At 43.2% G+C, this 14,842-nt stretch overlaps 1 protein-coding gene across 1 annotated transcript; it reads left to right on the top strand.

Moving 5' to 3' along the window:
• Positions 1-1,238: 1,238 nt before the first annotated feature.
• LOC145433492 (von Willebrand factor-like) lies at positions 1,239-10,134 on the top strand. Its single transcript, XM_080310608.1, has 18 exons — positions 1,239-1,642; positions 1,711-2,443; positions 2,500-2,694; positions 2,831-2,996; positions 3,502-3,606; positions 3,921-4,022; positions 4,148-4,366; positions 4,860-5,092; positions 5,153-5,497; positions 5,562-5,906; positions 6,000-6,194; positions 6,252-6,476; positions 6,933-7,378; positions 7,448-7,638; positions 7,865-8,092; positions 8,523-8,744; positions 8,992-9,135; positions 9,193-10,134. The coding sequence occupies exons 1-18, from the start codon at positions 1,260-1,262 to the stop codon at positions 9,486-9,488; spliced, it is 4,773 nt and encodes a 1,590-aa protein (XP_080166734.1). The 5' UTR covers positions 1,239-1,259; the 3' UTR covers positions 9,489-10,134.
• The last annotated feature ends 4,708 nt before the right edge of the window (positions 10,135-14,842 follow it).

Below are 14,842 nucleotides of genomic sequence, written 5' to 3'. Positions count from 1 at the left end.
AATACGGCGACCTCTTCGCAAACATGGGTATGGGCGGAATTAACCTTAACTTCGGAAACAACGCCGCTGCTAAAGCAATCGCAACCGGAGGACCTCACTACGGAAGCGGTGATGCTATTGCACACGCCAACGCAAACAACGGATTCCAATTCGCCATGGGCCCAATGGGACTCGGCGTCAATGTGGACGGTGATCATTCTGGCGGTCACGGCGTCGAAGTCGATGTAGCAGACAACACTCTCGCCATCGCTGACGCACACGTCGATAGCGATCTTGCAGTTGATGTCACCACCGACGGAGGCAAAGGACAATACGGCGACCTCTTCGCAAACATGGGTATGGGCGGAATTAACCTTAACTTCGGAAACAACGCCGCTGCTAAAGCAATCGCAACCGGAGGACCTCACTACGGAAGCGGTGATGCTATTGCACACGCCAACGCAAACAACGGATTCCAATTCGCCATGGGCCCAATGGGACTCGGCGTCAATGTGGACGGTGATCATTCAGGCGATCACGGCGTCGAAGTCGATGTAGCAGACAACACTCTCGCCATCGCTGACGCACACGTCGATAGCGATCTTGCAGTTGATGTCACCACCGACGGAGGCAAAGGACAATACGGCGACCTCTTCGCAAACATGGGTATGGGCGGAATTAACCTTAACTTCGGAAACAACGCCGCTGCTAAAGCAATCGCAACCGGAGGACCTCACTACGGAAGCGGTGATGCTATTGCACACGCCAACGCAAACAACGGATTCCAATTCGCCATGGGCCCAATGGGACTCGGCGTCAATGTGGACGGTGATCATTCTGGCGGTCACGGCGTCGAAGTCGATGTAGCAGACAACACTCTCGCCATCGCTGACGCACACGTCGATAGCGATCTTGCAGTTGATGTCACCACCGACGGAGGCAAAGGACAATACGGCGACCTCTTCGCAAACATGGGTATGGGCGGAATTAACCTTAACTTCGGAAACAACGCCGCTGCTAAAGCAATCGCAACCGGAGGACCTCACTACGGAAGCGGTGATGCTATTGCACACGCCAACGCAAACAACGGATTCCAATTCGCCATGGGCCCAATGGGACTCGGCGTCAATGTGGACGGTGATCATTCTGGCGGTCACGGCGTCGAAGTCGATGTAGCAGACAACACTCTCGCCATCGCTGACGCACACGTCGATAGCGATCTTGCAGTTGATGTCACCACCGACGGAGGCAAAGGACAATACGGCGACCTCTTCGCAAACATGGGTATGGGCGGAATTAACCTTAACCTCGGAAACAAAGCGGCTGCTAAATCAATCGCAACCGGAGGACCTCACTACGGAAGCGGTGATGCTATTGCAGACGCCAACGCAAACAACGGATTCCAATTCGGCATGGGCCCAATGGGACTCGGCGTCAATATGGACGGTGATCATTCTGGCGACCATGGTGTTGATGTGGCAATTTCCGTTGATAACAATGTCCAAGCTGAAGCTGATGTTTCTCTTGACAATGATATTTCCATCGAAATTGGACAAAGTGTATGTGTAGATGAAACTGGAAGAGAACGCAGCTTCGGAGAAACCTGGTATTGCAATGGGGATCCATGTATTGTATCTGCATGTACTGAATCAAATGAAATCAAGTAAGTTTAACATCATAATATTTTCATCAGTCCTACCTTTTTTTTACATATTACCTTCCTATTTTCAGAAATCAAAAACAGGAATGTGATCCTTATCCATCCGCGCCCATCGGATATAAAGTTATATCTGAAAAGGCTGATGATTGTTGCTACATTCATAGAGTAGTGAAGAGCGACTGTGATCCAGAGCAATGCGAACATTCCGCACCTGTGTGTGAATACTTCGAGGATCTCAATCATGTGTCAAAAGACTCCTGCTGCGCATCTTATGAGTGCTTATGCAATCCTACCAAATGTCCTTCCTTTGGTGATGCTCAATGCCCACCGAAATACAAACGCATGGTAGTAGATGATCATTCATGCTGTCCTGTCAAGAAATGTGTCAGAGGCGGTGGAGCATTAGCACATGCCAATAGCTTTTCTGGGGCTTCTATTCTACTCGGAGATTCTATGTTCAAATTCGAGTTTGGATCAGGACCGCATGGACATATGAATACTGACGTAAATATCAAATCGGATCAAGATGTTTCTGCCGATGCAGGCGTCGATTCAGCTGTTGATATTGGCATTGATACATCCAAATCTGGAAGAGGCTCAGATTATATTTCTTTGGCAACTGGAAAATATATGCTTTTGGCTTCGAATGCTGCCAAAGCCACTGCTGTTGTTGGATCAGAAGGCATCTGCCCAGGGGTTACAATCATTCCTGACTCTCAGTGTCCAGCAGATAAGTACTTTGATGGCTACACTTGCGTGTTTGCTCAAGATTGCCCATGTATCAGGGATGGAGTCAGGCGATCTGTAAGTTCTCTTCATATCTTGTATTTTGCAATACTTTCAAATATTTATATTTTTAGACCGGGTCTGTGTGGAGAGAAAATGCAGGATGCGAAAATTGCATTTGTATTGGCGGTGAAGTCAAGTGCACTGCTGAAATTTGCGAAGTGAATGAGTGCCCGACTGGAGAAAGTCTCTCTTATCCTGTTGGTTCCTGCTGCCCTGTTTGTGAGCCGGCTCGAGATTGCATTGACTCCAATAGCGTAGGCCGTGAGGTAAATGTTGAGTACAATTTTTGATCAAATTTCCCCTTGAAAGGGTTCTACTATTCCGTAATCTCTAATTAAATATTACGAACGAGCAGAAATAAAATGGTCACATTATCTTGTTGTAACTCTCTATAAATCACAGTTCGGTGAAACATGGGTATGTGAGGACACCTGTGAGGAATGCACATGCACATCTCAGGGATCCCAATGTCAAGAAATGGAATGTGCTGCCCAGGAAGTGCCATCTTGTGGCGACAATGAAATGCTTGTTCAGAAAGCTGATACGTGCTGCTCATCTTACGAATGTGGTATGTGTGTTTGTCTTTAGTCTAATTTAAAATTGTGTTATTAGCCCTAATAATAGCTATATTGGGAATACTCCATCCTGACAAGCTGTACCAATTGAAAACTGATCACCGATGAACAGTTGCATACATTGTCTACATATGTGATTTTCAACCTCTCATGTAACTTTGAACTCCTAATGCACCACAAAATTCAAAATTATTGCGATTTGCAAACCTTCATTTTTCATCAATGTGAGATCTGAACCAGTTAGGATAAGCGCAAGGTTGATATTTGGAGAGAACCCCCAGAAGGGCAGTACTCAATCATATATGTTTTCTAATTGAACAGCTTCTTGGAGGTGTTCTAATTGTTGTATCAGTCATTCTTGCAAACCTCATTCCACAAATATAAGCCATTATAGCCTACACTGTACAGTGTACATTGGATATTGCCGAGCTATGGAGATTTTTGTCACCATGGTTCTAAGGGCAGGGAACATTGAACACCAATTGGTTGTGTTTTCAGTGTGTGATAAGTCATCATGTGCCTCCGAACCGCCAACTTGTGAACATGAATACGAAGAAGTGGTGGCCACCAATCCAGATGAATGCTGTCCAACCTATGAGTGTGGTATGTATTCGCCTTTATATTATTTTTTAACGTTGCATTGATGATATATTGTTGTAGGTATCAATAACTTGTAAATATGAGCTATCATATTGATATTACATTGCTACCAATGTAGCATTTTTCTATCGGAATTTGTAAAATCAGTAGTACTGTATTGTACTTATGCTCAGGTTCGGTCTCTGCATAATGCCTGGGTTACCGGGTAGTCGTAGTTGCTATGTAGATGTATGTTTGACTACAGGCCTACTGTCTAGACTCTAGAATATAAACGGGTACAATTCAAATTCATCATATAATAAATGTGTACTTTTCAGTCTGTAAAAAAGAGAAATGCCCACTCCCAGTCACATGTGGCGCAGGAGAGAAACTTGTCAGCACCGAATGTTCAGAATGCTGCACAGTGTATACTTGTCAAAGTAAGTTATTGTGATTTCCACGTATCAAAAATTTTGAGATATTTCCGATGTATACATCGGTGGATTAATCTCACTTTTCACATTGATATGCCAGAATCCAGTTCTATAAATGTTTCACTCGACAGAACTTGGATGCACTGACGAATCTGGAACATTCCATAACATTGGAGACAGTTGGGAGCACGCTACTGACTCGTGCTTGATTTGCGAATGTAAATCAGATCAAAACCAGATATGCTCAGCCAAACAGTGTGCCGCGAGAACAACTCACACTTGCCAAGATGGAAAAGAACCAACTGCTGTCTTTGATGTCAATGGCTGCTGCGCTTCTTACGTATGCGACTGTGAGTGTATCTAATATGTTTGAGACATTGGTCGATGGTCCTTCCAGCATGCAATTTTTGATCCACCCCCTTTTGAAAGAGACGGATAGTTTATTAAAGGCTCTTTTCACATGCAATCAAGATCCAACAAGCTTAGGTCCTTACAATCAGTGTTATCTGTGATATATATTGAATATATTTTACAAAGAGACAATCGGAGGAGGACTGTGTTGATTCTATGGACTTCTTTGCTCATCTCGACCCGATCCTATCATTTCATAGTAACGCACCTTGCAATGTTTTCAAGTGATCAAATTGGTTGCTGAAATTATTAAAAATATACATGGTTGAAATTGTTTGAAAAGCATATCCTGTTTATTATATCAATTGGAGATGGTTTTGTAAACACACCGATACCCCACGAAGAAGACGGCATAGAATGAGATCCATTGTTTACAGATTTTCCGTGAAATGACGACCGTAAATTTTGTTATAATGCTAAATTCCTTTCTAGTTACTTGCACCGGATACTCTGCCAGCGCTCGAATTAGCACATTTGATGGTACTGGCTTCTCGAGATCTTGCCCGTGTACGCACGTCTTAGCAAGAGATATATTCGGACTGGACTTCGAAATTTCTGTGAACAGAAAATACTGCTCGGGCAATGCAGGCAGCATTTGCACCGACTCCTTCAACTTAAATAACAAATTGTCGTCAAGCGTACTCACTTTGGGCAGCAATATGGAGGTAGAATGATTACAGCAGTTTTCAATGAAGCAAATCACAATCATAATATTTTATGTACAGTTATATGGAAACAGAAATGCGTTCGATATCAGCCGAGTGTCGTCGAAAGTATCGATTGCATTCAAGAAGCTCGGTGTCGTGTTTGAATATGACAACAGTGCTGATGTTTGGGAGATAACGGTACCAGCTAAATTCTCTGGTAAGACGGAGGGTCTCTGCGGTATGGCCGATGCTGATTCCGCAAACGACTTGTGGATGGGAGGATATTGCCTGGCGATTTCGAAATCTGATTCTGTCGAGACCTTCTTCAATCACTGGTTGGTGAACCCAAGAGATGAATGCTTCACCGATACTTTGGTGGGTGTCGACGACTCTCTCGTGGAATCAAGAGACTTCTGCAATAAGGTAAATATTGATGCACTTTTCAACATTCCGTGAGCAATGCGCACAATTTACGAATCTCTCTTAGATCTTCAGACAAACATTCTCAAGCTGTGATGTTGACACGTCTGAGTATTTGGACACTTGTGCTAGAGTTACAGCGGGCTGTGACGTGCCTGCTGACGGAGAAACAATCGCTTTGAGCTGGCCGGGCTGTTCTGCTCTCGCCGCATATGCGACTGAATGCAGCAAATCGGGTACTTGCCAACAATGGAGAAGTGCCAGACTGTGCGCGTACTCGACATGCGAAGTTGAGGGCGCTGCATATTCTGCGTGCGGACCAGATGTTGCCAGGACTTGTGAAAACTTCAAAACTTACAACGGTGTCTCTGTGGCCTTCAATAGCGAGGGATGCTTCTGTGGTGACGACAAGGTTAGTCAGGTTTACATTTATATTTCTTTGCAATTAAACTGTAGTTATGATAGCAGTGTCAGCAGAGAATAATGCGTGCACTAAACATTGCAGGTTGTCGTTGATGGAAAATGTGTCGATGCATCCGAGTGTCCAGTATGTCTGGATGAGTCCTACATTGGAAGAAAGGTCGGAGAGCAATGGCGTGTCGAAGCTGATCCTTGTCTGGTCGCAACTTGCCAACCGGATGGACATGTTGTCCAAGGTCAAGTATGTTGCCCCGAAGCACCGGAATGCGAGGAGGGAGAAGTAAGTAAAAGTCTTATGTCCGTCAAAGGATTTGATATAGCCGTCAATTTTTCACAGCAACTCGTCACTGTTACCGACGAGGAAGAATGCTGCGCAATCTACAAATGCGTGCCCGACGACCACGAGACTAGATGCTCTTCTGTGACTTGTCCAGAGGTCGTTCGACCAGTATGCTTGGAAGTTGGGGAAACATTGGTTGCAACCGCAAGTGGATCCGGCGGATGTTGTATGACTTACACATGCGAATGCAACACTGCTACATGCGTTGATGTCTCTCACACCGTAAGTATACTACGCACATGATGAATTGCATGTATCGCAGTGACTAAAGCTGGTGACTTATTGGCTGTGCTATTGAGGGTGTATAATGATGTATAATACGTTCATCTCGGCGAGAAATGACTTTGAACTCATATTTTGATAGAAGTCTGACAAAAACTGGAGCAGAAGTGAATATATTTGCGGAGAATTAAATATTGTCATGGTATCGTGCTATATTAGCCACATCCCGCAATGCCATCATGGCTATCCTTATTGGGTGATATATAGCCTGGTAGCGAATGAAATATCGTCGGCTTAATATCACTCCTCTTGCATTCCTCTTGTGGTTGACAATCAGAGTAATGTTCTCTGTTCCTCAGTTCTCCACCATATCATGAAACCTGTCGCTTATCAATCACGACACTCCCAAATGACCAGATATCAAAACATGCCTAAATATTTTTATTTAACGTTCAGACTTGTGAGGAAGGAGAAGAACTCGTGATTGTTAACTCAGACGGATGCTGCCCAACCGCAACTTGCGTCTGCAAACCAGACTCGTGCCCCGCCTATTACGTACCACTGTGCTCCGCAGGATATGTGCTGTCTGCAGTTGAATCGGGCAGATGTTGCGTCGTTTACGAATGCGTCTGCGACAGATCTACTTGCGCAGATAGCGGCATTCCAACTTGCTCTGGCGGTGAAATTGCCGAAGTAACCAATGCGGGCAGCTGCTGTCCAATTTACGAGTGCAGATGCGTGCCAGACAGATGCGCGCCAGTCGTACAAGACTGCGGTAGCGGTTACAAACGAGTTAAAACAAGCTCCGCGAATGACTGCTGCGAAGTTTACGAATGTCTGTGCGATCCTGTGCAATGTCCGGCTGTTAGCACTACCTACTGTCCAACCACACCAGGATTCAGGTATTTAACCATGACATTATTCATTTAAGTCATAGCTTTCTTTAAATTTTCTGTATTTGTCTTGTAAAGACTTCTCAAAACAGAGGAAAAAGTGCGTGCTCCTGGTCAACTGGAGTGCTGCCCAACTCAAGCAGAAGAATCTTGTATCTGTGATATTAGCAGCTGCTCTCTTGCAATGCCTAAATGCGCATCTTATCAACGAGTACACAGAACTAATCCTGACGGATGCTGTCCCGAATACGAGTGTGAATGCGACTATGGTGAGTAAAACATTTATACGTTGCCCTACTTTTGTACAGTTGACATATTACTATCAGACGTATAGCACCTGCAGGCGATTAAATTTCAAGATGAATATATCAGTTTTAAAACCTTTGCCATCGCATACGGGTGATATCTACTGCTCGATCGTGTGGATGTGGAACATCCGTTCCAAATAGTATCAATCTACATCGGCGCATTATGTAATTATATGTTCTTTGTCAGCATCATGTGAAACCGGAGAAATGTCCTGTCCTTCCAATAAACATCTTGCTGAAAATGTGGTGAACGAATGCTGCACAACTTCCATGTGCGTATGCAATGAATGTAAAGAACCACAACCATGCAAAGAAGGATACAAGGCTACCGATTCCAAAGATGAATGTGGATGCGTCGACAGAGTATGCGAACCAGAACCAATGTGCTACCTTGACAGTGTTGCACATGCACCAGGTAGGCATGAACGGACTTACATTTAGCAGATGAATAAAAAGCCCCACCAACAATCACATAGCGGAATCGCTGTTAAAATAACAACAAGCAACACTTCGAGTAAAACGATTACGATGCGCCTGCTAGGCATTAATTGCGTGAAATTTATATGTAGCATTCAGAAATCTCCGGCATAACCGTCATTTTCAAGTTGTATCTAATTTTCAATTAAAGCGAAAGATATTGGTTTAACAAGAGATTCATGAACTATTGTATAACACTATTATGTGTTTAATAAGAATTGATGCTATAATCTTGCAATTCGTAGATACAAGTGTATATAGATGGCATCCTTTGGGTATTTTGCAGTACCCAACTGGTGTTATGCTCGTCTGAATAGATATCCACTACTTGAGCGAATTAGTAAAATTAACATTTTAATTACTTTCAGGATCCGTATGGATGGAAGATGTTTGCAACGAATGCTCCTGCAGCGACATTCCTAACTCTTTGGGAGAATACGAGTCAACTTGCACCATTACTAAATGCGGAACATGCAGCTCAGGATACACTTATGTTCCGGTTGCTGGACAGTGTTGTGGAGACTGCGTGCCAAATGTTTGTCATCACAGCTCTAAACAATACGCTGTCGGACAGACTTGGTCTCCTGATGGTGAGTTCGATGCAATCAAGACGCAAAGTATGTTAGGAGACATTAAAAGACTAAATTAGAGCCCAAGGATATGACTCTAGCCAGTTCATCTGGTTTCCGTGATAACATTACCCTATATAGATTACAGAATTTTACCAGCCCTTCTGTTTTCTGATCTCGTCTTGGTGTGGTTTCAAAGAATCATAATTTTTCTCATGCCTGACATTACTCACAATTCATTTATATGATCTTATCTCTGTTTTTGAAGGTGACTCTTGCAAGACTTGCGAGTGTATGACTGATCCACACACGAATGAAGTTTATACCGAGTGTTTCGCTCCATCTTGTCCAGAGATCGATCCTTCGTGCACCGACATAGTGTCTGATGGTTGCTGTCAGAAATGTGCAACCGGTATGTCACTTCAGAAAAATTTTCTTGTTCAGTGAACTGAAGCCGAGTTTATTTTAGAAACAAAATCATCAAACGGTTGTGCTCCAACTGTCGACTTCAGCGAACACATCGAATTTGAGGGATGTAAATCTACAGAACCAATCGAAATGACCATGTGCCATGGAAGCTGTACTAGTGGATCGATCTTCTCGTCTGAAACTGGATCATTCCAGAAACAGTGCACTTGCTGTACCGCCATCGAAACAGTAACCAAGACTGCCAACTTGACATGCCCTGATGGATCCACCAAGAAGCACACTTACAAAGTCGCCACTCAGTGCGCCTGTCAATCTTCGCAGTGTGCTGCACCATAAACAACGAATCGATTCAAACGGACTGAACATTTTAAATTTTCATTTCCCTTCTTTCCTTGCTTAGTTCTGTACTCTTAGAGATCGCCGCAAATGTGGCAATGCTGTGGAGGCCCATGAGATGCCACCAAATGTTCCATTGGCGCTCATATGCTTGAAGTGGATTGAAGAACACTGTGGTTTGGCGCACAGTACCTGTTCAATCAGAATGCAAATTCACAGGCATGCATATAGTAGGATTACAATGGAAACGGAAAGGCGCTTATGACACTGTCAGGACGAATGTGATCCCATGGGTATCCGAAGATCCACACTGTGACAAAAACTGAGAGCTTTTGAAGAAATGAGGTGACGGTGCTGGCGCAAACCGTACTTATACGCTTGGTAGTTTCCATGCGATGAGATGCTGAGTGAATTCGATAAGCTTTCAACGGTTTTCAATGTGTTTTCTTTCATCTATCTGCTCTTTTAGTTGCTAATTCTCGCATCTGATTCTCCTAGCAATTTCGAATGTGACTTCCATACTAAGGGGCTTGTGGATTTCGTCATATCGTTTTTGATTTGGTGGTATTGTATGCATTTTCCAATAGGCTGACTATGGGGATATGTCAGATCTATTCAGTTTCTTTTGGCGATATTTTGCCAAAATCTAACGCTCCTTCTTCAGCGCTTGTTAATATAATCGTGCAATGATTTCAGGTGAATTTATGGTGATAGGATAAATTAGAAGCACTGCAATGATAGCTACCTATCGACTGTAGAATATCACGACGATGATATAATATGATTAATCCCGTATTTACTGCTGCGCTTAATGGTACTTCTTTCACTCTGTTCTTGTAATTTATAGTCGCTCATGAGAAGGGAAATATATAACACTGCATTCAAAAAACCGCGTCGCTTATCTCGTGACTGTGAAATGTGTCAAATAACAGAATTAGAATATATAATTAAGGAAGGCAGTACTATAGACGTGTGCTAAATATTTATTTAATTATGAACAATTTAATTATGAACAATTTGAATGCCTAAGACAGGTGTGCTCATAGCGAAGGTAGTTTCAGTAGACGGCGAGGCAATTTATGGAGATCGCGATGCAGGTTTGACGGTGATTTTGAGATGCACACATGAATTCATAGTTATTCCATCGGAAATGCGATGTTATTTTGTAGCAGCGGTTCTTAAAGTATGGGCCGCGTAGGGTATAAATTTGGTTCGCAAATGCAACAGAGGGATCTTTTAATATGTAGGCTATGTACTATTTGATGAATTACTCGTAGCAAAAACAATTTTTCGTTCTTTGCGATATCTCCGTCGGATAGTTTGTGCAATGTACATTGTACAATTGTAGATATCCGAAGCCATTGTGTTGGCGCGATAGTCAATAATAAGCGATGCACGCCGAATAGTCATTACATCAATATGGCTTGATCAAGAAAATGGAGCGATCCTTGTATTACACATATTGGTGTGATATCATGATAAGATTTGTCCAATATTGGTTTCACTGGAACGCTCTTATCTGACACTAGGGGAGAGGGGGGCCGTAACAGCCGCACCCTATTTTTAAATATGGTTCAGAAATTAATATAATTGCAATGGCAATATTTGGACGAACGGTAATTCCGTGTTTCGCCAAACATCGTTAGACCGCTGGGATGCTTTAGTGTAGAGGTGTATACAACGAGCGGATGAGGGACTATGCGATACAGGTATTTCAGAGCCAACCAGCATGTTCGCGCCGGGACACATGAATACATAAAGTGCTGACCTACCTACATGCGACTGGGCACAGTGCAGTAATGAGAAGATCGGCGGCGCATAATAACAGTACCTGGTTGGCGAAAACTCCAGATATTGATATGTCCGGTCGCCGAAATGGTCGGCTCCGAATAGTTCAACCTGAGCCCCGCAGGGGTGTCTTTCATTTGTACATGTCGCCAATGTCGCCAATGTCACCAATGTCACCAATGTCGCCAATGTCGACGTGTATCTATTTTGTCAATGTCGCCAATGTCACCAATGTCACCAATGTCGCCAATGTCACCAATGTCGGCTATGTCACCAATGTCGCCAATGTCACCAACGTCGCCAATGTCACCAACGTCGCCAATGCCGACAATGCCGCCATTGCCGACAATTCCGACGATGCCGCTCGAAGCTAGGGTACTGTAATGACAGGATTTTTGGTGACTCGACTTGAATCAATCTTGGTATTGACTTGACCTGTACTCGAATGACGTGGACCAAGTCATCCCTGCATGGGATATAACTTTTCGACCAGACGACTCCAATTCTGAAGCCATGAAATTCATCACTCGGCTACTCAAGTACTTCGACCATCTCGCTACATACTACGTGATTCTTGACGGGAATACCTGAAGATTGCATGGCCACAAACGCAAATTATTTATAACTAATCATATTATTTACATTTTTAGGCTTACGTTGAATTGAATAAACGTCGAAATCTTTATACATTCCAGTGTAAGATTCGCGATGAAAATACACGGCCAGGCGTATAGGTACGCGGGCAAAAAGTACACTATCTCGCTCGGTTACGAGTTCAAGTCCGACCGAGGTTGGCTCCAGAATTCCTACCCAAGTGTTTGCAGGTTTAACTAGACTCCTCGCTATTCCTACCTAATGTGTTGGAAGTTTATCTAGGCTCCTCCTCGCCATGTCATTCGTGTAAACCAGGGATGGCCAACCAGCGGTCATAGAAATTTGTGCGACCGTGGAAGATTACCGGAACACGACTGACCAATCGATCTCGCTTCTCATGATATGCCGCCCTATTCTTGTCGCTTTCTTTTTCTATACTATCTTCTTAACATTCATTCAGTGTGCATGCCTCCTCTTTACACCGCCTAGGCCAATATGGGTGTCAGATCGCGGGCCAATTTCCTACTTTTTGATGGGGCCGCGGGCCGTGCTGAACTAGGCACAATTGCTGTATATTTAGTTGTAGATACCATGCGAGAGTACAAATGCATCAGGATATCGTTAAAGCTGTTTCGTTAAAATTTTACAGTTAGCCGAAATTTGACGTGTCACAATTATATAGGTAGAATATTTTAGTATTTTACAAATATTTATCTCATATCAGAGCATTGGAGCAGTACGGCCTAATCCGGGTTTCGGGCATACTCCTGATAACAAGGCTATAGATCATGCCATTACCTAAGTCAAATCAAATCAGCGTTAGATTTACCTTCGAATATGGAACAGATCTATAACGACTTGAATATAATGATTACTGTGCCAGCAGAGCAATAGAAATTGAATAGTATATTCGTATTGAAATGAACCCGAACATTTTCGGCTGACACTCGTCAGGGGTAATCGTCAGCAACTAGTAGAGAAATGGAAAGAACATTGTATATCAACAATCGTATCACAAAATATGACGTCACCAGCATGAAATTTCGTGAATGAGAGAGCAATCAATGTACTATTTTTAGGTGGTACACGAACTCCTTTTGTTGACAGAGTTTTGGTTGGTGTATTTTGATAAGTCGACTCCAAGGCACACAAATGGAATTGTCCAATCGCCGAAGTATTATTTGATCTTCCACTGCGTGGTAACTTTTGAAAAGAGATGTAATAGTGAAGTTTGATGAGTAGGCCTAGTTTCAGGCTTCTGGAGTAGTTTTGGGGCGACTTTCCATTTTCAAATTAAAAAACAAGATATTTGGCAGATTAATATTGTCGAATACTTCGAAATCTAAAATAACGTCGCGGGCCGCACAAAATGGTCTCGCGGGCCACATGCGGCCCGCGTGTTTGAGACCTCTGCTATCAACCGTAATGGGCGTAGGCCTATAGCCTACCTAATTGATATCCGCTAATACTAAAACATAACGTTCAGAAGATGTGTGCCAAGGTTCGAGTTGTCAAAAGATAAGGGCTGACTTGAAATCGCTGTCATATACTAAGCAGATGCAAATATAATTACTTGGATATTTTGATATGTTAGTTCGTCGTCGCCGAGATTGCGCCAAATGCGGCTCGTGAAGTTTGAAATATCGCATGCAGCCTGGAGTCATGACTTGGTCGATGTCATTCGAGTCCACGTCATTCGAGTACAGTGGGCTTACCAGATTTTGGAAATCTAAAAAGAGGACACTTTTTCAGAAATTTGAGACTTGCAAAACTGGAGTAGAATTCTCAAAAACTGGTGAATTTTTCCCACTTTGTGACCGGTTGACTAAAAAAAAAGGTCATCACTTCGCGCTCAGAGCTCAAAATACCGTTTTCTCCGCATTGCTAGGTGGATGACTAGAACAAAACAAAAAAAGGTCATCTTTCCGCTCGGAGCTCAATATAGCGTTTTTCGCTCCGAAAAATACCCTCCGGAGCGTCACTTCTGTACCAATTTACGGCATGGCACTCGCAATTTGCTCTAAATCTGACCTAAATTTTCAAAAAAGAGGACAAAAGGACGTCCTCCGAGGACACTTTCAAAGAAGTCAAAAAAGAGGACAAATCCTCTTAAAACGTATGGTTAGCCTAGACTACAGGTCAAGTCAATACCAAGATTGATTCAAGTCGAGTCACCAAAAATACTGTCATTACATACAGTAGGCCTACCCTAGTTTCGGCCCCCGAGCGGCATCGTCGGCAATGTCGGAATTGTCGGCAATGGCGGGCGGCATTGTCGGCATTGGCGACATTGACAAAATAGATACACGTCGACATTGGTGACACATTGGCGGCGTTAATTGCGCCATTTCTTCTTATTAATGCTGAGCATTTTGCTTCTCCGTATCTTCTTTGTCCTGTGCCATCTCTTCCTTGTGCGGTGCGCGTTGTTCTGCCATCATTTCCTGCTGCTTCTCGAAAAGCTTCAATATACCTGACTCCATGATATATATCCGTCGCAGAAATAACTATGAATCCGACTTCCGGCACCAATTGATACGTTCTTGATCTTGCTTGAACAATAACTCATGCGACGAGGTTGCAATATCAAATCAGTATATTATCAGCAGAACAACTTAAAAGACAGGCGACACGGTGCAGGTAAACGAAACGACAGTAGACAACAGAACGCGAGAGTATAAATACAAACACGGCACACGAGAAAATAATGATTGGAGGTAATTACTAGTCCTATAGAAATCAAGAGTTGAACAACACCAAACGTAAATACACGAACATCACAAATTGCATCGCCAAAGTTCGAGCCAATTTAAGGTACAGTCTCACATCAATTGCATTACATCACGGATCATAGTGGTTCTATTCTAGCTACAATTTATTCGCAAAATATAGAATTCGAAATAATACGATGATTGGGCGGCTAAACACGGTTATAATATGATACAACAGTGGCTCCGACGATGATATAAGTT

Source organism: Botryllus schlosseri, chromosome 2, assembly GCF_051294905.1.
Source record: "Botryllus schlosseri isolate E-star chromosome 2, Bs_hap1, whole genome shotgun sequence".
Lineage (NCBI taxonomy): Eukaryota > Metazoa > Chordata > Ascidiacea > Stolidobranchia > Styelidae > Botryllus > Botryllus schlosseri.
The sequence above is the reverse complement of the archived record's forward strand: the minus strand, read 5'-3'. Positions and strand labels throughout refer to the sequence as shown.